We start from the raw sequence: 25201 nt of genomic DNA, 5'->3' as shown, positions 1-25201 counted from the left end.
AGATGCCGCCTTGCTCTTTGGTCGCAGTTTGTCTAGCGGATGTGTCGATACTGGGTACGACGTTGCTTTGCTTCAGCTGTAGGATAGGACAACTAGCAAAGTAAAGAGAAAAGCCAATCTCACCATCGTGACCCCTACTGTGTGTATGTTGCGTGTGTACTTTTGGCTAGCATCCATGCCGTGGGTGGGTACTGAGAGTCGGCCTCGTTCTTCAATATCGGCCCCACGCCTAGGCCCGGCCGACTTGTAGCATCGGCGAAGGAGGTCGGCGATGGTGTAAGAGCGGGGCCAGTCCGACCGGAGGAATGTCGTGCAGTCTACCTACCCAAACCCCCGCACGCAATTGTAGGTTAGCCTGGTTGTAGACAAGGTCAAGAAGCAGCCACGCAGCCGATCAGTCAGAGAAGCGTGCTCCGCCACAGTGCTGGGTAAATAGACAGATTGGGTGAGGCGGCAGATCCCATTCTTCCGGCGGTGGACGCGCGGCTAGGGTGAACCCTTCAAACCCAAACTCAAGCCTCGACAACGGCTGCGACAGGCGATGGGTAGCCGGCACAACTCGAAACGAAGACTGTCATCTCACAGATCAAATGCGCAGTTGATGGGAGACTAGAATGGTGCTAGTGACGTACTTGTGGTGGCTCGTGGTGCGAAATGGTCGACAATCTGGTAAGGACAGCCCAGTTAAACCGCCGGCAATGTTCGTTGAATTTTGTGTTGCAGAGCCTTCAACACCAAGGTTGGCACGTTGCATGCAACCAAGTTGTGACAGCCAAGAGTTGAGTTGAACAGCGGGATGGGCTGTGAAACCTGTACAGCTCGATCCAAACTCTACTGCCGGAAAGAGAGGTCTTCGGGGTCCTGGCCTTGTTCCGTGGCGATGGGATGATGGGATTATAACCTTGAATCAACCACAGGTACCAATGCTGCTCACACTTCCTACGTGCCTATCAATCAAGGTGAGCTCCGAGGCACAATTGCAAGACTGAATGGAAATATCGACTTCAAGTAAGATATGCCTTGAGCAACCCCTACGATGGTCCAATCGCGGATGCTGGCACGGGGCTGGAAGTTCGCCGGGCCATCGGCATGTCGGAGACACGCCCCGAGCTCATATTGAAGATTAGGGGATTGAGGATTGAGTGAGTTACGTCTGAGCTCAACCAATAAGCTAAGCCCAAACAGTCTTGGATGCAGCTTGAATTGCACGTTGCAGTGTTCCAGTCTTGGGGATTGAGCGGTTACCTGTGCCGAAAGCTGGACGAAACCAGCATCTCTGAAAAGTAGCGTCGAACGTGCTCTACGAATAGTCAATCGAGGAAGCGTAAGACCCCTCCCCCACGAGTCAAGGGCTGATTCGGCATCTACAGTGTGGGGGGAGAATGAGCAAGAATTGCGTGTCGGTACGCATAGCCGTAGCCTTGTATGCGTCAAGCTTTTTGCGTCCACGATCCCCTCATCATCCGTACGAATAGGCCGCTTAGGACCCGGCCGACCAGATGCGCGGTCTTGATGCTGACGGTCCGCGGAGGCCGCTTTAACCAGTCGCCAGGGAACTGCCCTGAAAGCTCTTGACTCCTCAAGAGACAGGGATTGCTCTTTACTCCCGCGTATTGTCCCCGTTCAGTGGAGCCCCCAGGCATTGGCCAGTGGGTTTGGTATGGTTGCTGACATCTCAATGTCATTGCGAGATTGACGGGAAGCTTGACATGCAAAGCGCTGGGATTTGGATCCAATCCAATAGAATAGACCTTGGTTTGTTGGTTGGAAGGGATTTTCAAATCTTCACCACAGTCCCTCGGCAGCGGAATAGGTTTGTTTTTCTTTCATCTGGTCTCGATGTCAATTTGAGAGTCCGGCAACAGATGTTTAATCCGTCGCATGTGTGTTTCTTGGATCCAGAAAAGTGAGGTGGTTTCATTAATATGCCGTCATGTCTGAACACCAGCCATTTGCAACGCCAAGGCGGATGGATGCCGGTGAAAACAATTCCTCCTGCTTTCAGAAACCTTGACTACCGGCGGCCTTCCCCCATACCTTGCGTACTGAGGGCTGTCGGGTGTAGAACTTGAGACGAAATATGACAATAGGCATTGACAAGATTGGCACTGGGCTAGCCTGCCAGATGGGAGGATGGTCGATCGAGCCCTGTCGGGTTGATAGAGGGCTGTCGCGAGTGCGCTGAATGATAGCGTTGATGTGTGTGTGTGTGTGACCCCTTGTGGCTGCTGCGAATTCAGGAAGAGAGGTGCAAGGAGTCGCGTGCGATTTCTCTAGTCCCATAATTATACGGATAGAGGAGCTCGTGAATGGTTAGATCAGTCGATGGAAAGGCGATACGACGGTGACGGGCAAAATCCTCATCGCTGGCAAGGTGCTGACCACCGGTTCCATGTGGGGATGGTTGCGAACAGCTTAGCTTAGGCCTGGGCTTCCCAGCGCCACTGCTTAAGCTTGTCAGTTGACTATGCCGATCCCAGATTGTGGTGGTCGCCGACCTAGGCCCGGCTGAGGAATTCAATGGTGGCATGCTGAGATTTTGTCTCAAGCTTGAATAGGGCCGGCGATCACAGATGAGACTGAGGAAACAAGTCGTTGGTCAGTCCCCAGCACAGTAGGTATCCGTTCAATGGTGTCCTCGGCCTTGCAGCCAGCAGGACCGGCGCATCGTCCTGCTTGGCTCGATTGTTGCAAAGGATGTGAATGTGACTTTGAAGACGCAGTACTTTATGTAGATAGGTACTCCGTAGTTCAGCTTGACTGCAGTCTGGGTTTGGGCCTTTAACGCAACCCAGCCAACGAAGGACCCGGGACCCAACTGCCATTATGTAAGTGCTGAGAGTTTGGAACTGTATTTCGTAGAACGAGAAGAGAAGCGAGGCGCGCGGGATGCTGTCAGAAGTTACATTTCATCTGGTTTGAAAGACTGCAATGGCTTGGAGCCTTAGACAACCGGGCGTGCCAAGACAGCTAGCATGCGAATAGCGTTACGGGGCTTGACGGTTCCTCTTCGGCTGGCGATGCTCGTTGTCCGACGGACCACCACTTTTCCCCTGCTCTTTCTTCATTCCGCTGGAGCTAAAGTAGCCGCTGTCGGGATTCGGAGCAAAAAAAGCAGGACAGATAGCGCCGCTCATCTGACAAGGGTTTCGCAAATTGGTGCGATGTGCTTGACTGCTTGCGAAACCAACTGAGATGGGTTTCTTGTGGCGCACAAAAAGGCATGCTCAAGCCTGAGTGTGCCAGCAGAGCTTTTCAGCCTAGCTACCTACAGTGGCTGATCCTTTGGAGAGATGGGTGCCGGGGGTGCCTGATGATTGGAGAGGATGACGGCAGATGGGCAACAAGGTTGTGGCTGGCGTCTGGGGCTAGAGCGAGGCAGAGAGACAGCAACTGGTCGCCCGCCAGAACTCTGTTGACCGTCTTTCAACGACGACAGCGACACATGACAGCGAGGCAATGCTGAAGCCTGAAGGTCCTGCTGAGTGCGTTCCTAAGGTAGGTAGGTGGTGGTGATGGTTCTTGGTCCGGATGGATGGTGATCTGTGGTCTAGGGATGGTCGAGGGCATCCAAGAGCTGGCAAAGACCAAGATTGGGTACGTGAGTAATTGCGAATAAGGGCAGCAGTAACAGCAACATCGGACCAAACAAAGTCAGTCATCCGTAGACGTGCCGAAGTGATGATGCGGTGACTGGTGAGTAAGGGGAGTAAGATGTTACTCTGTAGAGCTGGCAGAACGTAAGAGGATCAGAATGCCGAAAAGCTGTGCAGGATGCAATTACCGTACATAGTGAGGCAGGTACCTACCCCCGTACGCATACTCCGTATGGGCACTTCGTCATCAACAGTTGTCTGTACTACGTACGGGAGGACAGGAGGAGGCTTGACGAATGATGGCTGTGCTGTGCAAGGGCTAGGTACGCAGTTCGCCGTGAAGGAAGGAGTGGGCGGGCACTGGGCAGGGGTCGGAGGATGGAGCGATGGCCATGGAAGGCGCCAAGACGCGTGGCCCCCAGGCCACCAGGCGCAATGGGACAGAGGAGGTACGAGAGTACCTTATTTCGTACCTGCTCTGAATCATGGCACTCTCCTCAGCTACCTATACTTAGGCACCTAGGTAGTAGGTATCGTAAATCTCAAAACTTCCAATCTCCAAAAAAAAATCAACGACAGACTGCATTCTCGGGGATGCGAGGGAAGGTCCAGACAGAGTTGAGCTTCCCGCCGCAACGGTAAGGTAGGTACCGTCATAGAGGGAATCCATGGAACCTGGCAGTCAGGAAGGCAGGTTTGAGGCTGCGAGAGTTTATGATGATGGGGGATGGGGAAGGGCCCGAGGAACGGTGAGCAGAAACCCGAGATTTGCACCTGCCCCGTACCTTCATCCACACACGATAACCTTCCCAACACAGCACTCCGTTCCATCTTGAAGGAGACGGATTGTGTGTACGTACCCAAGCAGCACACGCAGCAGGTGCGAATTGAGGTAGCTGCACGCGAGTCTGACCCTCTGCAGGAAAGAGCCTAGAGCCCCCCGGGCCAAGCGAAGCAAGGAGCGACATGAACAATTGCCTGATTTGCACATGCCCAGGCTCTTCTTCTCCTACAGGCTACCGAAGTACCTTACTATGGGGCAGGTACGAATTGCATGTAGTCGTACGGAGGAAAAAGTACGTACTGCGTACACGCAAAGCAGCAGGGATGCAGCGCAAAAGATGAGAAACCCAAAAGTCTTGGCATCGCACCCACTGTTGCCGTGTGTTCCCACCTTCTTGCTACTCACTGGACAACTACGCGTTGCCCGCGAGCCAAATCCGCCCTTTCTTGCTTTGCTTGGCTTTGCTGTGTGTTTCGCTCAGCCAGCCTACCGTCAACTCCTACCGAAAAAATGGTCCATCCGTTTAAATGAACGGCGGAGCCCGCTTCTTACTACGCCGCTCGTGAGTCGCTGCTTGCACCCCCCGTCGGCCGCTTCTCGTCCCCTTTCCTCAACATCTTGTTTACCTTCCTATTCCCCTTTCTCTTCGAGAACTCTTCGAGCCGGTCGCATGATCAGTGTCTGTCTACCATTCGCTGTCTGACGCTGTTACACCAGAAAGTCGGCATCGAGATTCACCATCCTCCCGACTGAAGGAAGATACACGGCCACCAACAAGTCTAGCCCCGAAACAGGCACGAGTACTTCACTACGCACGACGACATCATCACGACCAGCCATACGACGTCCCGATTGCATTGAATGTGCTTGTTGTTTCGAGCGATTAGACTTTCCGACTTCAAGAACGACCCGATCTGATTCCCGAGGGCTGTCCTTTGCCGATTCAAACCACTGCAGGACGAGCACACGACACTCTAAGAGGAACGGAATACGCACTCCTACAACACTTTTGGAACCCCGCGCAACTTAGACATCATGGCCGACGTGAAGCCTCCCAGCGGCAAATTGCCGTATGGCACTCCTGAAGGCGGCTGGAAGGCAGTACACACATGGAGAACTCCGGACTGGGTAGAACCAATTGTAAGGATCACGGCCATTTCGCTGCTAGACCACCGCAGCCGCAGCTCCACGTCATACGATTCCTCAAGGCTAACCACCAGCACCAGCTGATTGTATCCATCATGCTCATCGGCTTGTACGTCAGTCGTAGAAAGAACTACTCGATCCTCCGCCGCGGAAACGCGACATATGAACCTCTATTTGAAGAGAGAGGGGACTCACCCCGCATCTCCGACGAGTCCTACGATCCTATCCGGACCGATCCTTTTCCGCCCAAATACCGTACCATCTTTGGATGCTATCGCGTCAAAACCCCGAACTCTAGCCGTTTTGCGAGACACGTTCACTCGAGAATTCTGCAAAAGTTTCCCTTCCTCATCGAAATGTTCTACTGGGCCATCTCCTTCTTCTTCTACCGCATGACCGCAACTCTGGCTCAGAGCTACTACGGCAGCAGAAAGGCTGTCTGGGATGTCGCCCAGGAGCACGGCCTGTTTCTTCTCGAGACCGAGGCCAAGTTCTTCGGCGAGGGTACCAGAACTGGTCCCGAGCGCTGGGTTGAATGGCGCGTTTCCCATTGGTTCCTCGAGGGTGCTCAAATCGACGACTTCCGTGGCATTTGGCTCACGATCCTGAACCGCGGATACTCTCTGATTCATATCCCTGGTACCGTCGGCTTCATTGCCTACTACTTCGCCATGGCTCCCACCCACGCCCGCTTTTGCACTGTCCGTCGCACAATGACCTTGTTGAACATGTGTGCCTTCATCATCTTCATCTTTTACCCGTGCGCGCCGCCCCGTCTGATGCCCTCCGAGTACGGCTTCGTCGACACGGTCAACCTCGAGAACGCCGAGAGTGTCTGGATGAGCGGCAAGTTCGTCAACAAGCTGGCTGCAATGCCCTCTATGCACTTCGGCTACGCCTTCGCCATTGGCTGTGTCTTCATCGCCGACTCGGCTATCCTCAACCTCCTCTTCGGTCGCTTGAGGAACTACCTGCTGCGCAACGACTTGGACAAGTCGCTGGACATTGATGACGTCGAGCTCAAGGAGATCCAAGAGAACCGCGCACGCTGGAAGAGCTGGGCCATGTTCTGCTTCGGTGTCTTCTACCCGAGTTGGATTCTGTTGACAATCGTGGGCACCGCCAATCATTACCTGATGGACGCCTTCGTCGCAACCTTTTGCGCGTTGGTTGCGTACCTCTGCAATCGTGCCTTGCTGGTTTTCCTCCCCGCTGAGGACATGTTGCTTTGGGCCTTGAGACTGGAGAAGCCGGTACCGACAACGGGCCGCATGAAGAACATTGCTGTCCGGTAGAGGTTTGGTTGTGTGGGAAAGGCGCGTCAAAAAGACATGGAATCAAGATCTCTTTAACGAGTCGTCCATTTAAAGCATCGCAGAGGCGTTGGGAAAGGAATAATGGCCTCCTTTTATATCTTTGCACACTATGCCCCTGGGTCAATCCCGTGTGTGCCGAACTAGCACTTATAATGAAAATCTATCCTGTTTGTTTGTCTATTCTCCGAAGCTCCGCCACACCCACATTGATGAAATGTCCATTTTTTAAGCTCCTGCGACATGTCGCTTGTTCGTATCCGGTGGATCTAGGGAGATCCGATTCGATTGTCCGTGAAAAGGATCAACTGTCTGTATAACGTGTACACCATGTCATTGGCTTTTTTGAATGAGTGTAGGCCACTTCGGGACATTGTTCGCTGACCCTGCAGGACTTCTTTGGCGCCCGGCTGATCCTGGGAGCAAAAGGGCTGTACCCGCTGCCCGACTTCATTTGCCAAGCCGAGATATCCGTGCGGCGTATGGCCTGTTTGCCTGCTGGAGCTGCGAGAAGCGGTGGCCGACGGGGCCGGGATCCGGTCTTTGAGGTGATGGATTCGGGCCTTTATGGTAGAGTCAACGAGATGAGGATATGAGAGTTGTTTCTTGGCAGTCCCTTGTGCCAAATTCTGAATTATGAGAACGTTATGTCTTTGGAGTCTTGAGGAGAATGAGATTCCGAGAGTACCTGTGGTTATGCCAAGATGGCCGTGAACTACATCGTCTGAAGGCCCAAAGCTGAAGCCATTTCTTTGCTCTTGCTCGCGACGTGCTGCCAACGTTCTCTATCTAGCTCGCTACACCGTCAGTAGGATTCCTGACTTCGCTTTCGCTTTGGGAACCACTACAGAACTCTCCCAACACCCGAATCTCCGAGATATGATATCGCATAGCCCGCGTCTTTAGAGTCAGCCAATGAGTCGGCCCGCAAAAAAGGTAGTGATAGGCAGCAGTATTTGCTTTAGAGTCTTTAGGCAGCAGTAGCTAGAGATGCAAGGTCAGCATTGAAAGGAGAATACGTCACTCGGCTGCGCCTCTGTACATCATTCATTGTTCCATTGCTCTTTATTACTCCTTGCACTTGTTTGCGTAGGCGCAGTGAACTTTGATCTGCCAAGACGCGATGGAGTGGTAGAGAAGTCAGGTTTACCGTATGGATAGATTGAGGTCGCATCGATGTGCGTCGGTTGTATGAGTTCCGTACCTTTAGGGCCATGTTGCTGAACTGCGTAGGTGAGTAGAAGAAACATCAGGTACGTTATTTGAAAGCCGTGTGTCGAGACTTAATCCTTTTACTCCCTCGTCCAATCTCGTTAAGGTGCCTTATAACGACTGACCCTCTAAGCTATTCATCTAAGACAGATGTTCCATCTTCCAATGAGTGGCGTATGCCTCAAGACGATGTTGATGGTGCGTATCCTATCTGGGTAAAGATAACATCGTAGATATCGAGGCCAGGTTGTACGCAACAAGCTAGGGAAGTCCGCTGATCCAGATTTTAGAGCAGCAGCAATCCCACGAGCAGTATGTGATAATGGAAACCTTTCTTTGGTTGAATACTTTGATTGTTCCCACCCCGAGATCTAAATCAACCAACTCAGAGATCCGAAGCCATGGCCAGCGGTCATCGAGTCTTGGTCTTGAATGATTACTCATCCCGCGTTTCTCGCCAACTTATGTCATAGAGGTCGAAACCTGCCTTTGATCATTAATCAATAAATTGGAAGCTGAAGCGTACAATACATCTGCGCTTGACATGTGCACATAATTCTGCTTCCGAGTGGGCTGCGATCCAAAGATCATGACAAAGACGACACCGGGGGAATTATGTCAGTCCTGCCACGTCTTCTCAAGAATAGCCATCAAGGCTTGTTATTACACAAGGGACGGCGACTTCAGGACATGGAAACTGATAATTAGTCATCTCCAAAAAGATTGTAAATCTTGGACTTGGCTTGTTAATCATTCACTTCATCATCATGACAGTCTGATCTTTGGGGCTTGTAGAAGGGAGGCATCGACCGCAAGCCAAGGCCACTTTGTTCAAGATGGATGTATATAAGGAATAATGAGTGTCACCATCATTGAGCTGATTGACATTATTACCAAACACGATCTTCAAAACAATCATTCAAAGCAATCATCTATTCTAAACCATGTCCGAATTGCAACAAATCCTCGTCATCGGTGGCACTGGTGCCCAGGGAAGACCAGTCGTCAAGGGTAACTTCATCGTTCTCGACAGAACCAAATCTGCACGTTACTCTAACATCATTCACAGCTCTCGCCGAAACCAGGCGATACAGCGTCAGGGTCCTCACCCGTAATGTCGACAACGCCCGCGCAAAGGAGCTTGCCGCTCTGCCCAACGTCACCCTTATCCAGGGTAAACAAGACAGCCAGCAGGATCTCCATCGGGCGTTCAAGGGTGTCTACGGCGCATGGGTGAACACGGACGGCTTCACTCTGGGCCAGAAGAGTGAGCTCTTCTACGGTATCCGCGCGTATGAGATTGCCAGGCACGAAGGGGTTCAGCATTACGTCTGGGCTGGCACCGATTATGCGCTCAAGAAGTCGGGATGTAAGCAACACTTGAGGGCTTCTTTTTTCTCATTCGAGCTGTTGAATTGCGTTGCTGATTGGCTTGAACAGGGAACGAGAAGTACCATTGGGGTCACAACGATTCCAAAGGAAGAGTCACGGATTTCATCTTGGCCCAAGGCCAGGACGGCATGAAGAGCTCCGTTCTCACGACAGGTCCCTACATGGACATGCTCTTGGATGGAATGTTTCCGCCAACAGAGCAACCGGATGGATCTTTTCTCTGGGTTAACCCTGCCAGTACGTAACAATCCCTAAGTCACATCATTACCACGATGTCTTGAGCACCAACCTAATAATATTACAGAGGATGGCAAAATTCCGCTTATCGCTCTCGAAGACGTCGGCATCTACAGTCTCTGGCTCTTTGACAACCTCAATGAGTCCGCGGGTCTGAACCTGGAAGTGACGACCGACGAAGTCAGCTTCGCTGACATTGCGAGGATCTTCACTGAGGTGACAGGAAAGAAGGGTATCCACAAGAGCGTGCCGTTTGAGGAGTATGCGCCGCTCGCGGAGCCGTACCCGGGTGCCTATGTAAACTTTTCCGTCGGCCCGGAGGTTGCTCGGGACGAGTCGGATATGACCTGGAGACAGAACTTTGGGGCGTGGTGGCGGTTCTGGGGAGAGGGCATCGTCAATAAGAGGGACTTGGAGTTGTTGGATCGAATTCATCCTGATCGGATTCGGAGCCTGGCTGAGTGGATGCGAAAGACTGGGTATGATGGAAGCCCTAGGCCCGTTCTTAAGGGGGTTGAGGATTGGAGGAGCAAGCTGCAAGCAGGGATCTAAGTTGGGTTGGTGGTGAAAGTAGGCTGGGCTTAAACTGAAGTGGTGTTCGCAGCCATCAGACAGCTTATCACAGTCCATTCCCGGCGCTACGGCGGTACAATGATTTTGTTCCGAATGGAGTATCTTTTCAATCTTACCCAGATCTTTGTAAGAACCAATTCCTCAAAGGGGATGGTGCTTTGTCGAGTTCACCACATCGTTCAGAATCCAGCTTGTCCCATCTCCATTTTGGAAACCCAAGGGAGTATTTATGGCTTTGTCATTGAATAGTGAGCTATGGAAACGACACATAAAATTTGAGTTTCAACTCAGTTATCAAAATTAATACAAATGGGCAAGGAAATCATCACTCGAAAACTCAATCATCATCAGTTTGGAAATTAGCATCACGCCTGCTTCAAGAACATCAACAAACTAGCATATCAGAGTCACTTCAGTCCTAAGCAATGACCTCAAAACCGTCATCGGGTGGATCTACCCCGCCAGATACCGGGTCAATGAATAGTTTGAAGCGGCTTCATGTGCCGCAGAACTACTTGCGCATCCCAGGCCTCACGTTTGACGAAATCCCGGGCCTCATCCCACCTGAACACTCTGCGGCTCTCTACTATCTTCAACCCAAAGACTTCAATCTCAATCTCTCATGGGGTGAATACTATAGAAAGTTAGAGCCCTTCGATTGTGTAGCCAAAAAGTTGGTCGACGTGTTTGATTACTCCATCCAAGAGCTCAAAGAAGGCATCGAACCTAAAGTCATGAGACTGAGACATGACACCGTTGGAGACGATGATCCCGAGCCAGATGCCTCCTTTTGGGACGATTTCTTCGAGCTGTTGCTTGGTAATCTTGGCCATGAGGCCGAGAAGTTTGGCATGACCTCTTTAGACGTCATGTGGATTGTTTACTTATACACCAGTGCTTGGGAAAGTACGTCTCTGTCGTGTAGAAACCAGAAGGCGGGGTACTGGCGCAAGGCGAATCTTCATCACTTGCATGATTTGCTGCCTGAGTGGGTTGAGATGTTGAAGACTAAAAAGTTGAGGTGGACAACTGTCTTTGGCGAACTGTTTGGAATTGGGCGATGAGGGTTAAGAGCCGACACCGAAAACACCGCGGCATGTATATTTGATCTATTCTCTTCTATGTTTCTCCTGTCTATGTCAAAGCGACTTCTCGATTCCATGCTCATCTTCTCAGAAATGCACTATGTGCAGAAAATGCCATCAGACTGAACATCCACTCACCGGGAAGGAAGCTATCTAAACACCAGCCCGAAGGCGCTCTGCAAAGTCCTTGACTGTGGTTATCAGGTCCCCATCCTGAGAAAGGCCGAGGCCAAGGGCCTTCGAAACATCGAAATAAGCCGGCCAACTACCGACGATCGCCTCAATCTGCGGGCTTCTCTCTTCGCGCACCAGTTTCCTAGTCTCTGTACCTCCGACAACCTCTAGCGCATTTAGGATGTCCGCCACGGTGACAGTAACGCCGGGCAAATTGAGAACTCTAGAAATCCCAAACTTCTCATGAGGAATGCCCTTGATATCCACCAGATTCTTGACCACCGTCTTCGGAGAGCACACCCACATAGGTAGTTCCGGCCTCACTGGTAAGATGTTTCCCTCACCTTTGAGCGACTCCCTCACAATGCCCGAAGCAAAGGAGGAAGCCGCCGCGCTTGGGGCGCCCGGACGGACGATGATGGTAGGTAACCGCACAATTCGTCCATCTAGCAGCCCACGGCGTGAGTAATCTCCCAGAAGCGTCTCGATTATCAGCTTCTGGGCGCCGTACGAAGACTGGGGAATCGGGCAAGTTGTCTCGGTGTTGATCTGGCCCGGTGCTGCAGGACCGTAGACTGCCAATGAGCTGGGGAATACCACAACAGATCCACGATGCGGAGATGCTTCTTGGCGCAAGGCATCGAGGATTACGCGGTGGCTGTCGAGGTTTACGGCAAGGCCTAGTTCCAGGTTCGCTTCCGCGCCTCCAGACATGATGCCATGGAGAAGGTAGATTGCGTCGAAACGCGAGTGACTCGTAAGAAGAGAAGCGACTGCCTCCGATGAAGTGAGGTCTGTTTGAAGTGATGTCACACGAGATGCGTGAGAGAGAGCTTGTGGCGGAATGGGAGGGGTTGTTATGTCTGTTGTTGTGAGATGAACGGAAGGCGATGAGAGAAGGAGGGCGGTGATGAGCTCCTGGCCAATGAAACCGGCGGCTCCGGTTATGAGGATGTGATCCGCTTTAGATGCCATATTGCGATTTGAAATGTGTATGCTGTATGAGAAAGTACCTAGCGTAGAAGAATTTGACACTGTTGCTCGAGCTTGTAGAGCGTTCACGACAGGATTGAAAACCTGTGAAACGAAGTGGTAGGTGTTTCGATGAACTCGATGAGTCTGGGTGTATGCAGTACAATGTCTGGAACAGGAAATTTCTCCAACGATTCGTCTACGTCTTGAAGTGATTCAAATACGCCTATTCAGCAGATATCCTAAACTTTATGCTATCCACATGTTCCTACCCTAACACTAAGTAGTACTGCATCTTCAATGGTGACATAAGCATCATGGGCTTTCCTTCAACTTGACCTTTCTCCGAACTCTCTCCGGGGATGCATCTCCTCATCGGGAAGAAGCCCGGGTGGCAACGCTAACACCCCGCATGATCTACGGCCCCGCAGCGATGAACTCGATGGTTCGCGGCAGTGAGATCGCGGGGAGTATCGGACTTGTCGCCGAATCAACGGTCTTCTCGGTCGATGTTCCAGCGGTTAGCAACTTGAAGGAGTTAAGAGATTGAAGTTGAGTAACAGCTTCCTGTTTTACCCAGTTCTAAGGATTAACGTTCTGTCTTATTAATGAGTCTTTTCTGTTTTCTCAATCAACCTCAGTAGCCAAGTCTATGAGGCAGTGAGTTCTGCAGTCGCCTGCCTTAATCATTGGTATCACATAGGGAGCAGTACTAGTGACTGCAGGTGGGCTCGACTGCTTAAAATTGCAAGGCCAAGGCTTAGTAGATGGCCCTGATGAGCTACCTACTGCATACACTTAGTTTACGGGATACTTCATGTGCTAGACACGGTTTTGTGCTCTCACAAGGTGTGAAGAGGCGTCCGCAACACTACGATGTACTTGTCGTCTGAACTTTTCAAACCTGAGATCGCCTCTCGGCGAATTCATGAAGCTCCGCCTCTGGTCCGATTCCATTCTTCGCGTCCACGTCCAGCTCGCCCAGGCGGTTTGTTGCTAGGTCATCTCCGAATAGCTCCGCAATTTCCTCTAAGGATTTCCCGGACTGCCAAAGATTAGCAAGAGATCGCGTGCTACTTGATGATATGACTCACAGTCTCTGGCAGGAAGAAGAAGTAGAAGACAGCGGCCGATAGGTTTGTTGCGATGAAAAGTGAGTAGTACCTCCAGCTAACGGAGGCGATAGCCAGCGGGGTGACTTGCGAGAGTACGATTGCTGTGACAGACTTGGCAGCAACGGCAAATGCCAGACCCTTTGTTCTTAGGAAGAAAGGGAACAGCTCCGATGGAACAACCCAGATCATGGCATTGAAAAAAATGGCGTAACACATGGAGTAGATGAAGATGGCGCTGATGGCCGCCCTTGCTCCTGCCTCATTGTCGTTATTCTTGTTACCATAGACTGCGCTGAGAGCCATGCATAATGCAATCATAGCACTCAACACCAGAGAACCGCTCCATAGAGTACGTGTTCGTGGCCAGCGGTCTGCGACGACGAAGAGGTAGATGACCTGACCCAGAATTCCCATCATGCCGTAAGCACCACTGATGAGCAGCGCCGTTCTACCAGTGAACCCGACAGTGGCGTAGAAGATGTTCTGAAAGTTCTGTATGACCGAGGAGCCGCTGAGCTGTCCCATGGTGACGATGAATGCGGCAGTGAGTGTACGGCGGACGTACTTTCTGGAAAACAGTGCGCGCAAGGCCGTCATCCAGTCCATGTTGCCCTGAGACCTCTCCAGGAGAATTTGCTCACGGATTTGTATGAGTTCGCGTCCAACCAGATCATCGTTGTCCGCAGCCCCATGTAGGTTCGCCAGGACGGTTCTCGCTTCTTCGTATCGATCGCGCAGTATAAGCCAACGGGGCGAGAACGGTACGTAGAAGACCATTACAGAGAGAAGAACAGGAATGGGAAGCTGCATTGCCAGTGGAATCCGCCATTGGCTGTCTCCCATGGCAAATGCACCTGCGTAGCCAACCTCGAAGACGGTCAGTGTATGAGAGAGAAATAGGATGTATACATGCACATACCCAATTAGCAACGCCAAAGCCGATGGCTATCATCATTCCCTGAAGTCCGACAAGGAAGCCACGACGCGCTGGAGGCGCAACCTCGGCAAGGTAGATGGGGACAACCGAGAGTAGTTGACCACAGCCGATGCCAGCCACAAGACGGCCTGCTATCATCATGCCAACTTGGACGGCGGCACATTGGAGTATAGAGCCAATGATCGCTGGTAAAAACATCAGGAACGCATCCATGGTATATGCTTTGCCACGAGCGGGGAGAACGAACTCAAGATCGAAGCGAGAAGAATCGTGTACTTTCGACTAACTTTGTCGGCAAGGTAGCCTACTGTCATTCCCCCGATGGCTTGACCAGCATTATAGACCGATACGATGGCGCCTGTGAAGACAAAGAGTCAGCGTGGCCTCCGTGCCAAATGGGATGTTCCCGGGTTGAGTGGATAATATTACCTTGATAGCTAGTGTTGACCATAGACGGTCCATACATCTTGAGCTTGAAACTGTCATGGCCAAAGGTCGTGGCGATAATTCCTACTTTGAGTTAGTATTACCTGAGCAGCTGGACCCAAGAAGTTGGAAGCGAACCAGAGTCAAACCCATAGATAAAGCCACCCTGAGCGGCGACAAGCGCCACAGCGACGATGAGGAAACCCATACCAAAGTCACGAAAATACTGACAGTAGGGATGTGTGGGGTCAAGACAAATCTGGGGAACTGTGGTTCCATTATGCAGGTTGAAATCCGGGGCATGATTATCTTCTATATCAAAATGGCTATCTACCTTGCCACATATTCGGTGCAAAGGTACACCGATATACTCGGCTTTACGCCTTAAAGATGCCGCCAAACAGGAGGCCAGAACGCAGCAGTCATGACGAACTCGTCTAGTAACCATGATTGCCCCGACTCATTTCGGCAGATTCCCTGAGCTGGCTCAAACGACTGGGGAGTTAGAGCATGCGGGGGCGCGGAGTCTCCGCATAAGCCTCGAAATCCCACATCATGAACGTCTCGTGAGTGGTCGATGAAAGACTTGGCTGCGTCGGAACCGCTGCCGTTGCCGATACGTACATTCCCGCCCCTGGGATACCGGCAGTTTACCGCGCGGCGATGATCATGACCTCGTGACAAACCGAGACCGAATCGGTGCCTCTTTGAGCCGGAACCTGCCAAGCACGGGGGCCATTAGACCGCAATGGTTTTGTTGAGTCTATTTCACCTCTCGAAATCCAGATTCATTGAAATGCATGAGTTGATGAATGCCAGAGCCTAGTTGCACACAACAAACCATGTCTTGCCCAGCAATCACGAAGCCTGTCTTTGACCACCACCACAGTGGCCTCGGTGTAGCAACATCAAGGCCAAGGATCTCATGGCGATTCGAAAGCACCGACGAGACCATCGCTGGCTGGGTCCAGACTTCTTACGAGATTGAGATCAAATTCGCTTCTGACGAGAAGTCCCAGAACTTTCCCGAGGTCAGCGACCAATCTGTGCTTGTGCCATGGCCAGCAAGAGACCTATCTTCTCGCGAAGCTGCGATAGTTCGAGTGCGGGTGTATGGGAAGAGCCTGGTCGAAGAGTCCTACGCCAAAGAAGAGCCAAGCGCGTGGTCTGAACCAGCAACTGTGGAAGCTGCGTTGCTGAAGAAAGACGACTTCAGAGCCAACTTCATCACCTCGGCACAGCAAATTGGACCTTATGGCCCTTTGAGACCTATTCGCTTCCGCAAGGAGTTCATCTTACCCCAGGAGCTCGATCTCAGATCCTCTTCAGCTCGATTGTACATCACATCCTTGGGTGTCTTCGAGGCCTGGATCAACGGGAAGCCAGTCACAGACGAGTGCATGGCTCCGGGTTGGACCAGCTACAAGCATCGTCTCGTCTATCGTATCCTTGACGTGGAAAGGCTCTTGATCCCAGGGGGCAAGAATACGATCTGCGTCGAGGTTGCGGAGGGGTGGTACGCCGGACGTCTCGGTTTCAAGGGCGGCATTCGATTTCGATATGGCGACACTCTCGGGCTATTTGCGCAACTAGAAGTTGACCGAGGGTCTGGTACGCCATGGAGCCTTCTGTCAGATGAATCTTGGTCTTGTGCTCCCAGCGCGCTTGTCAGAAGTGAGATCTACGATGGAGAAGTGTACGATATGCGGGAAGAGGAGGGGGATTGGAAGTCCCCGGAAGTGACTCAGACGACATCGGCCACAAGACTTCTCCCATGGCCTCAAGCAACAATGGTAGCACCAGACGCGCCGCCAGTACGAGTCATTGAGACGAAGCCTTGTGTCAAGGTCTTTCTGAGCAAGACTGGAAAGACAATTCTAGACTTTGGCCAGAATCTTGTCGGTAAGCTCCTCGTCAAGTCAGTCCGCCCCCAGGAGGGAGCAGAGATCACTTTCCGCCACGCCGAAGTGATGGAAAACGACGAACTAGGCACCAGACCTCTGAGAGATGCGAAGTGTTGCGATACTATCATTGGATCAGGGGAGCCTCTTCTCAACTGGTCGCCCAAGTTCACCTTTCACGGCTTCAGATATGTCCAAGTCGATGGTTGGCCTGGCAGTGGCCCATCCGAAGACGACATCCAAGCTCTCATGATGCACACGGATATGAGGCGCAGAGGTTTCTTTGAATGTTCGAACCCCTACGTCAACCAACTTCACAAGAACGTGGTCTGGTCTATGCGGGGTAACTTCCTGTCGATTCCAACGGACTGCCCTCAACGCGACGAAAGACTGGGATGGACCGGAGACTTGCAGGTATTTTGTCCTACGGCAACATTTCTATACGATACATTGGGGATCCTAGGCAACTGGCTTGAGGATGTGGCGGCTGAACAACTGGAAGAAGGCAAGGGAGGAATTCCTCCTTTGGTTGTTCCTCTGGCCATTTCTCCTAACTGGCCACACATTGCTCAGGCTGTATGGGACGACGTGACTGTTCTCGCGCCAGACGCGTTATATCAATACAGCTCTGACAAGGGACTGCTTGAGAAGCAGTTTGTCAGCATGCAAACGTGGCTTGACGAAGGAGTTGATCGTGCTTGCGACGGTCTTTGGAACCCGGACAAGTGGCAGCTCGCCGACTGGCTTGATCCAAGTGCACCTCCCGATGATCCTGGAAACGGTCGTACTGACAGTATCCTTGTCGCGAATGCTTACCTGGTACACACGACCGTGGTCTTCTCGCGCCTCTGTGCGGCGATCGGAAAGCTTGATTTGGCTGCCAAGTATGCTAGTGATGGCGAGAAGCTGAAACAACTATTCCAGAGGCGTTACATTACGCCCGAAGGTAACCTGATGTCGAGTTCTCAGACTGGGCTGTCCCTTGCATTTCAGTTTGGCCTGTATCCCAACGACACATTACAACGCCAGACTGCGGCAAAGGCTCTTGAGAAGCTGGTACGGACTGCGCGCTTCCACATCAGTACGGGCTTTGCGGGTACGCCAGTGATATCGCATGCGCTCACAAAGATCGGACGCCCACAACTGGCATATCGTATGCTTCTAGAGAAAACTTGTCCTAGCTGGCTGTACCCTGTCGTATCCAAGGGGGCAACAACGATATGGGAGCGATGGGACAGCATGCTACCAGACGGGCGAATCAACCCAGGACAGATGACCAGCTTCAACCATTACGCCCTTGGCGCAGTAGCAGACTGGCTTCACGGATCTGTCGGCGGCATCTCACCCCAAGAGCCGGGTTGGAGAGTGATTCGTGTGGAACCTGTTCCAGGTGGGAGCTTGACGAACGCTGCTGTCACTTTTGACGGTCCTTATGGAAAAGTGGTTTGCGAATGGGTGCTGGAAGGCACGAAATTCAACATGTGGCTAGAAGTGCCGCCAAACTGCTCCGCAGTGGTGTTTCTACCTTCAGGATTACCAAGGTCCTTTGCCGCGGAGACATGCCAACAACGTCATGGACTTGTGGTACAGTCAGGCGTCCACAAGTTTGAGGATACCTTTGACCCGGGCGAGTGGCCGCCCCTGCCCTTCGTGGCGGCGAACCAGCCTCTACCACCGAACACAATCGCGGGCTAGGCTCGATCCTTTCACGCATCTCGGGTCCTTATGGTCTTTGTAGCTTATGGGTTTTCTGTTTATGTTTGTAATGTCGAGGTTGGATAAAGAAGTTCTTGATATTGTTGGGTATCATTCAATACTATCTCTTGCTCTGCACCTCAACCTCGTTCTCAAAGCATTCTGAGGTGAATAACCCAGTTGAAGTGACATAGCAGTGAAGTAAAATTTGATGATCTGGGATTCTCGGGGGGGAATATTTGTCAAATGAAGAAAACAGTCGCTGAGTCGCTATGCAATCGATCCAAAACGCGGAGTCATCTGGACCTTCATGTAGCCTTCGTGACCTTTCTTGGGGTATGTGTTTAAATACCGAAATCCATCTGCCCTATCCATCTTCTCGTCCCACAATGAAATGTTGAAGTTGTAAATGAGAAAAGCGACTGTTTTGCGTAGAACTCTATGAGCAATACTTGTGAAGCTTGTGTGTTAGTAGGAGGAAACTCTTGAGACGGTCGGACTAAACCTACTGTTGCCCTAAGCATGTTCTCGTACCAGTACCAAATGAAACTGAATGTCCCTTGGTTGTCTTCGACTCTTGGTTGAAACCGAGCCATCTTTCAGGCTTGAAAGTATTCGGGTCTGGGAAGAGGGTGGCATCGCGCTCGAGCAAATGTAAGGTAAAACTCATACTCGTCTACAACGTGTCAGATACAGTCAGAGTGAAAGTGACTAAAATCCTCCCTCTTACCATTGGGGGTATTATGGCTCCTTGGTATTCCACCGGAGTGTCACTCTGTCGGGGTTGTCGATGCCAACTGGGTGAGCTCAAGCGGGACGACTCTCTGCATACAGCATCCTGGGGGCGTCAGCGACAAGTTCTATCTAGTGTAGGTCAACATCAACAAGCCACTTACCAGATACCTGAGTTGAGCGGTCTTTGGATCCCTCCAAATTCGGTGCCCATATGTGCCAATATCCAAAGTATCCAGTTCGGATCGAATTTTCTTGATGCATTCCGGGTTTTGGATAAGATGATGAAGGACAAAGGTCAAGTTGCTGAGAAGAGACTCGTTTCCAATAAAAATAGCTTGTGATGACTCGTGCACAGTCTGTGTCTCGTTCCCTATCTCGTTGAAGATTCGAGCCAACACACTTTGATGACTATTCTCGTCGTCCCAAGACTTAACCATAGGTCTGACGTGAGAACTAATCAACTAATCACAAAGAGGTCAGCGAATTTGATGTAGTATTCGGGGATAGTCGATTCAATGAGCTTACGTTATCAAGCCACCCCAAAGGTGAAAATGATCGAAGAGCTGGAACGTAATCAAACATAGTCTTGACCGGTGGCATACACCTCAGTACGGTGGCGAGGTCAATGGCGCTGAAGGCTCGTGTCGCATCATGAGTGGCTTGCAAATCGTAGACCTTCTGAAATCCATAGTTTTCCTCGGTGAGATACGAGATCATGACATCGTTGGTGTAAGCCCAAAGGTAATGCGTCAAGTTAATAACTCCCTTATCCGAAGCAGCATCAGCAAGGCGGGAGTGAAGTGACTCGATGTGCTTATCCAACGTCTTGGAGTATTCGGCCAAAGTCTGGCCAGAGAATATTGGCCGCATGACTGCTGCCCTCTGCGCATGCTTCGTAGGGCTGGCCAATCCGCCAAGGAGTTTGTTGAGAAGACCATAGTAATTGTTGCACTTGAAGAGGTCGGGCCGCCGGTGGTGGTCGAGGTTGAACTTGTTGTCGACAAAGTGAAGCTCGTTAGGCCCGATTCTAACAACCGGTCCTGTAATGACAATTCGAGTTAATGTTAAGTCCACAAAGCGAGCAACAGGTGCACAAATTACCATATTTCTCGTGGAGCGAGATAAGATTCTCCAGCCAGTCGTTCTTCAGCAGAACATGATAAGCTTCGTAAAGTTTGGTGATACCAGCAATTCTCGGCCCGGGAAAACTAGCGATAGGAGACAAAAACATCCGGTATGTGTACTTGACGATAAGGTAGAAGAGCCCTAGATAAACCGCCTTGACGACAAGATCGTCTAGGGCGCCGGACACCGAGAGTGCAGCGAACCACGTCATGATGAAGACAGTCTCTGGAGTTGATTCTGACTTTGAGCTTGATCGCTTGAAACCGAACTTCCCAACGACCGGCAATACAGCTGTTTATGTATCAGTCACAACGTCGTATCTCTTCTCCAGAATGGGGGCACGGCATTACCGTTTCCACTCTTGTGTACACTCTGCAGACAGCAAGGTATAGTATGAGGCATTTCCCGATTTGATTTCGTCGGGCTAAATAGGCAAAGCTGGGTTCTGCCCAACCTCTGTTGGCTGCACCGAGAACTATGCGCCATCACGGAAAAAGGTCCTGATCGGTCTCTGTGTGGGTATTGGAGCAGAAAAGACCAATCACCTTGAGCCAGTTCGTCATGAGTAGGAACAGAGCCCCAGGAAGAAGTTGTACCATCGATTGTCGACGGTACAACTGTAAGCAATGTTGTTGAAATTTCGTGCGGTATTGGCTGGAACGGATCAGTCCCTGCGAAGTACATGGATCGAGGGATCCTACCACGGCAACAGGGTACGGCGGCAGCTCCGCACTCACAGAACAGCTCGATTGATGCAGGTAAACGTCAAACGGCTGCAGACCTGGATCACATCCCCTATGAACCACATGCCTGGATGTCGGTTCAGCCTGTGGGTAGGAGTATGGAGAAAGCAGTTCGGATAGTGGCAATTGCTGCTGCTGGGAGTGGCTCACAAGGGTCATCGTACCCTGTGCATTGCGGAATTGACGTGTGGAGTATGTCAGCAAGGAGCTGTACTATCGAATTTGCTGACGACTGAGATGGGGGCCGATTGACGAGAATTGGTGATGGCCGATATTGGTTGGCGAGAGTGGATGTCTAGCTGAACATTTTTATCATGGACTCCAGGGGTTTTGGGACTTTGGAGATGCAATGGAACGTCAAACAAGCAGAGGTTCCACCGCCATCTTATCTAAACGCCCACTAGGACCATGTAGAATCATCGTGATGCGACGAACCAGGACCAGCAGGTGGGCGTGGCTTCGATCGGGTGTACCGTTGACAGAATGCCAAGATCACCGTTTCCCATTAAGTCGTCACCAATGTCTGAACTATGCCGCTTATGCTTTTGCGACGGTAGCTTATCTCAGGATTTCTTTGCTATCGGTGCTCGCAAGTCGGGACTTCGGCACCATAATCGGAAGAGTCGTGGGAGTGCGGCACATAAGTTGAAAGAGCTGCACCATCCATACGCTCTGTGCAATGCTGGGGCTGATCCTTCGGGGCAAGACAGCTCCATTCCCGGGTTGCGGGAACCAAGTTGGTTGGAACCCTGTCGCTCGTTCGATGCAATTTGTGGAGGTTGCAGCCAACAGGAACAAGAGGAACAAGACCTTTAGGACTTTCAACAAGATTTACACTTTAAGGAGCGTTTCGATGCCCGCTTGCTGGAGTTCCGCTGGCCAGTCCGCGCCGCGGGCCTTTTTTTAACGTTTTTGTTTCACTAAACAAATCTAAACCTTCTTCTGAACTCTAGAAACATAGCGTTTTGGCATCGTCACACCACATTGTACGAACAGCCAGTTAGAAACTCTGCTCCCCCTTCCGCAGTAATCGGACAGAGAACGGGGGCAGTCTAGAGTATGGTGACCAAAAAGATTTAGCAATAGGCAACAAGGACAGCCTTACGACCCCAGATTGATAATCATGACGGACCGTTCCAAACTTTTGGTTGGGTCGCATTATTCTGGGGCCCCACGCGTTGGCGCTTGAGGTTTTACGGAGTACTTTCCGGCAATAATGATCGTTCGGCACCAAGACAATCAGCATGGTATTAGTAACGGTGCCTAGTTTCTGTGTACTATCGCTCACGTGCAAGTAAGCTTCATTGCAAGCGCAGACATGAGTAGATGCATCCACTCTAATGTGATTGATGCCTTGGTCGATCGTGGGATGGACCACGACACAGGGATTTGGAAACAACGTGATATTTGATTGCACGACTCTTCAAGTGAGATCGTCCAGGAATATTGCCGATACTTTGGTCAGCCTATCCTGACTAAAAGTTGCATCGGCCTCATGAGAGCTGCTCCATCTGCCGTGTGTCATGGAACATGCTACAGACAGAAATGCGAAGTCGCGCTTCAAAATTGAGGGGTTGTACGGCAACATGAGCGGCATTGATTCAGACGTGTCTCAAAATCTTCCATTCAGACGAGACTTTGTCCTGATTTTTGTCGACTAATTGACTTCATAAGTGTCATCACGAGCGACTCGGTAGTTGCAGAAACCTCAAGGGAGAGATATTGGTAATCGCGGGCTTTTCGCAGCTACTCCTAACACTCATCCGCGATGATTACAGATATTCACTGACAGCCGTGCCGAGACTCGTGGGGTTTGGCAAGGTACGTAGCAAAGAGCCTTCTGGTAAGGTGCTTTGTGATCCGCGACCTTGATCTTACGTGAAATTTGAATCTGGTACTATTCTCGCTTCTAAGAAGCCTGAACTACCGTAGTAATTTGACAAATGGACTTCAAACATATTTGCGCCTGTCTCTGCGACAGCTTCTAAAGTGATCAAGAAAGATGGCGGCCCAGACGGCGCATGCGCATGTATTATCCAGTTCTTTCACTGGGTAAGTACTTACAGTTACACTTATTTCACAGCAAAACTAATGGTTCCTCGCATCAGACTCGGATAGGGTTCGTTTAGCTCACGATCTTCTCAAATTGCTGAGACATGCAAGTGCCGCTGTATTCCACGGTCCGCCGACAGTCAGGCATGCATTAGGTCGCATCGAGACCAAGCAGGATTCAAGAAGCTCCCACGGAGAACGAGACCGAAATAGCCGAACTTGAAACCGAGGCGTCGTCTTTCGCGACTAGGATCACCTCATTTACATTTTCCGAGGCTTGACTCAAGTGAAAAGATGCAATGGCCATCAGGTCCCCCGCCATGTTTTGTCGTTTCACCCAACTTTTCATGGGCTAGTGTTACTGCGATTCTTCGTGCGGGTGAAGAGGCGGCTAAGCCGGCACTTGAGTTGCTTGTTTAGTCTTTCCCCGAGTAGAAGCCTCGTGATCCCAAGGGCGATATACCCATGCACTGAGTTGGGTATGGACGATTGGTTCCGCTCATACTGGGGCGACTGGTCTTTAGTCCCAAAAGGCAGGGGCTTCCCCAAAAGGGATCTGGCTTAATGAACTTCAGATGACACTAAGATCAAGTCGGCAAGCTTTGGTAGAAATGCAGCCAGCTATGACACTAGAAAGGACCTTTGGTAGGGTTAACCTGGATAATTGGACTATTCTCATTGGTGGACACGAAAAGGTTGAGCAAGTCGAATCCAATCTCGAACTGCATCGAGCAAATATCTCCGTCGTGGAGAATTATCTCCTACATGAATCCACGATACAGAGCACTTCACGGGGCAGGCGAACACTACCGCATTCACGATGGAGTTGATTAACTGGAATATAATCAAGTGCGAGGATGTCATCTCGCTCATTCGCTCCAGTTTGCAAAAGACATAAATACCTGCAATATTTTCTGAGACATGGTCAAAGTGACACCTCGATCGATCAAGCCTATCATCTCAGTTGTCATCGAAGCTCAAACCCAAGATACCCATGATGGTCTCTGGAACTTTCAAGGCAGCGATAATCGCGGCAATCATTGGCACTTCGGCCGCAGTCGATACTTGGGGCGGCTCCGTATCCCTTGGCCCAACAACTTCAACCATCATCAAGGCCGCGACAACAATTATCCCTGGCACCGCACCTCCCACACAAAACGGAGTGCTGGCTCTATGGCCAGGTATGTCGAATGGCACCGGTGATCTCGTTCAAACGACCCTAGAATCTTGGCCGGACAACTCTTGGTGTGGCGCCAAGAAGGGACAGTGGTGCGTCCGGGCCTCACTTTTCGGATCCTTTGGGCAACTCAGCGGCGACGCTTCTGCCGTATCGGGCACCCAGAAAGTCAAGATCGAATATGAACTCCTCTCGGATAACGATACCTGGCGCCAGACCGTCACCGATGCCGACACCGGTGCAAAGCTCAGCTCGTTTGAGCACAAGTCTGGCCCGTTTATGAGAGGCTACGGGACTGGAACCGAGTGCAACGCCAACTGCAGTCCTACTATTGCATCACAAAAGTATATAGATACCGTCATCACTCTTGCATCCCCCGATAATGGTTTTGGGAAGACAGTTGCCACCGCTCAGAAGGCCACATATTCTGGTCTCTCGAGCAGCCAGAATGGAAAGGTTTGGACTATCAAGGAGATCAATGTCCCTGCGATGGTTTGAGAAAACCAAGCTGTACATGTACAGTGAAGAGATTTGGAAGGTTTTAATAACCTTTGTCCATTGTAGATAATTATGACTTGGAATTGCGGTGTGAATAGCAACTTTGAATGTTCAGTCCACACAACAAGACACACGGCGATTTCACAAACAGCCTCAACTTTTCTTCGAGTGAGTTTCCTTGTATGCGAGAAAAATTGAAGAAAAGGAGATGAAAAGTCTCAAAGCGTCCAGAAGTCTGTCACCTGCTTTGTGACAGAAATATTTCCACTGTGAAAGCTGTGTTCGCCGGCTCGTCAGGGTGGTGTTTGTAGCC

The 25201-nt window shown here is 51.1% G+C and overlaps 9 protein-coding genes across 9 annotated transcripts; 6 read left to right on the top strand and 3 right to left on the bottom strand.

Annotated features, from left to right (window-relative positions):
* Positions 1–5415: 5415 nt before the first annotated feature.
* CTAM01_12030 (uncharacterized protein) lies at positions 5416–6821 on the top strand (the record flags this gene model as incomplete). Its single annotated transcript, XM_060528038.1, has 2 exons — positions 5416–5520; positions 5607–6821. The coding sequence occupies 2 exons, from the start codon at positions 5416–5418 to the stop codon at positions 6819–6821; spliced, it is 1320 nt and encodes a 439-aa protein (XP_060377305.1).
* A 2174-nt stretch (positions 6822–8995) lies between these two features.
* CTAM01_12029 (NmrA family protein) lies at positions 8996–10232 on the top strand (the record flags this gene model as incomplete). Its single annotated transcript, XM_060528037.1, has 4 exons — positions 8996–9062; positions 9121–9420; positions 9492–9680; positions 9748–10232. The coding sequence occupies 4 exons, from the start codon at positions 8996–8998 to the stop codon at positions 10230–10232; spliced, it is 1041 nt and encodes a 346-aa protein (XP_060377304.1).
* Positions 10233–10678: 446 nt separating this feature from the next.
* Positions 10679–11317, top strand: CTAM01_12028 (uncharacterized protein; the record flags this gene model as incomplete). The annotated part of the gene is made up of 1 exon (XM_060528036.1): positions 10679–11317. The coding sequence occupies one exon, from the start codon at positions 10679–10681 to the stop codon at positions 11315–11317; it is 639 nt and encodes a 212-aa protein (XP_060377303.1).
* A 174-nt stretch (positions 11318–11491) lies between these two features.
* On the bottom strand, positions 11492–12487 carry CTAM01_12027 (NAD-dependent epimerase/dehydratase; the record flags this gene model as incomplete). The annotated part of the gene is made up of 1 exon (XM_060528035.1): positions 11492–12487. The coding sequence occupies one exon, from the start codon at positions 12485–12487 to the stop codon at positions 11492–11494; it is 996 nt and encodes a 331-aa protein (XP_060377302.1).
* Positions 12488–13382: 895 nt separating this feature from the next.
* CTAM01_12026 (uncharacterized protein) lies at positions 13383–15170 on the bottom strand (the record flags this gene model as incomplete). Its single annotated transcript, XM_060528034.1, has 6 exons — positions 13383–13529; positions 13579–14466; positions 14519–14721; positions 14784–14894; positions 14966–15046; positions 15101–15170. 6 exons carry the CDS (start codon positions 15168–15170, stop codon positions 13383–13385), a joined length of 1500 nt encoding a protein of 499 aa, XP_060377301.1.
* A 634-nt stretch (positions 15171–15804) lies between these two features.
* Positions 15805–18558, top strand: CTAM01_12025 (uncharacterized protein; the record flags this gene model as incomplete). Its single annotated transcript, XM_060528033.1, has 1 exon — positions 15805–18558. The coding sequence occupies one exon, from the start codon at positions 15805–15807 to the stop codon at positions 18556–18558; it is 2754 nt and encodes a 917-aa protein (XP_060377300.1).
* A 270-nt stretch (positions 18559–18828) lies between these two features.
* CTAM01_12024 (cytochrome P450) lies at positions 18829–20629 on the bottom strand (the record flags this gene model as incomplete). The annotated part of the gene is made up of 6 exons (XM_060528032.1): positions 18829–19009; positions 19068–19234; positions 19289–19396; positions 19455–19754; positions 19819–20333; positions 20395–20629. 6 exons carry the CDS (start codon positions 20627–20629, stop codon positions 18829–18831), a joined length of 1506 nt encoding a protein of 501 aa, XP_060377299.1.
* A 1015-nt stretch (positions 20630–21644) lies between these two features.
* CTAM01_12023 (uncharacterized protein) lies at positions 21645–21977 on the top strand (the record flags this gene model as incomplete). Its single annotated transcript, XM_060528031.1, has 1 exon — positions 21645–21977. The coding sequence occupies one exon, from the start codon at positions 21645–21647 to the stop codon at positions 21975–21977; it is 333 nt and encodes a 110-aa protein (XP_060377298.1).
* Positions 21978–24207: 2230 nt separating this feature from the next.
* On the top strand, positions 24208–24888 carry CTAM01_12022 (uncharacterized protein; the record flags this gene model as incomplete). Its single annotated transcript, XM_060528030.1, has 1 exon — positions 24208–24888. One exon carries the CDS (start codon positions 24208–24210, stop codon positions 24886–24888), a length of 681 nt encoding a protein of 226 aa, XP_060377297.1.
* Between the last annotated feature and the right edge of the window lie 313 nt (positions 24889–25201).

The sequence above is a fragment of the Colletotrichum tamarilloi genome, assembly GCF_030869305.1.
Source record: "Colletotrichum tamarilloi strain Tom-12 chromosome Unknown Scaffold_71.1, whole genome shotgun sequence".
Classification (NCBI taxonomy): Eukaryota; Fungi; Ascomycota; class Sordariomycetes; order Glomerellales; family Glomerellaceae; genus Colletotrichum; species Colletotrichum tamarilloi.
Note: the sequence above shows the minus strand (reverse complement) of the source record. Positions and strands in the feature narration are given on the sequence as shown.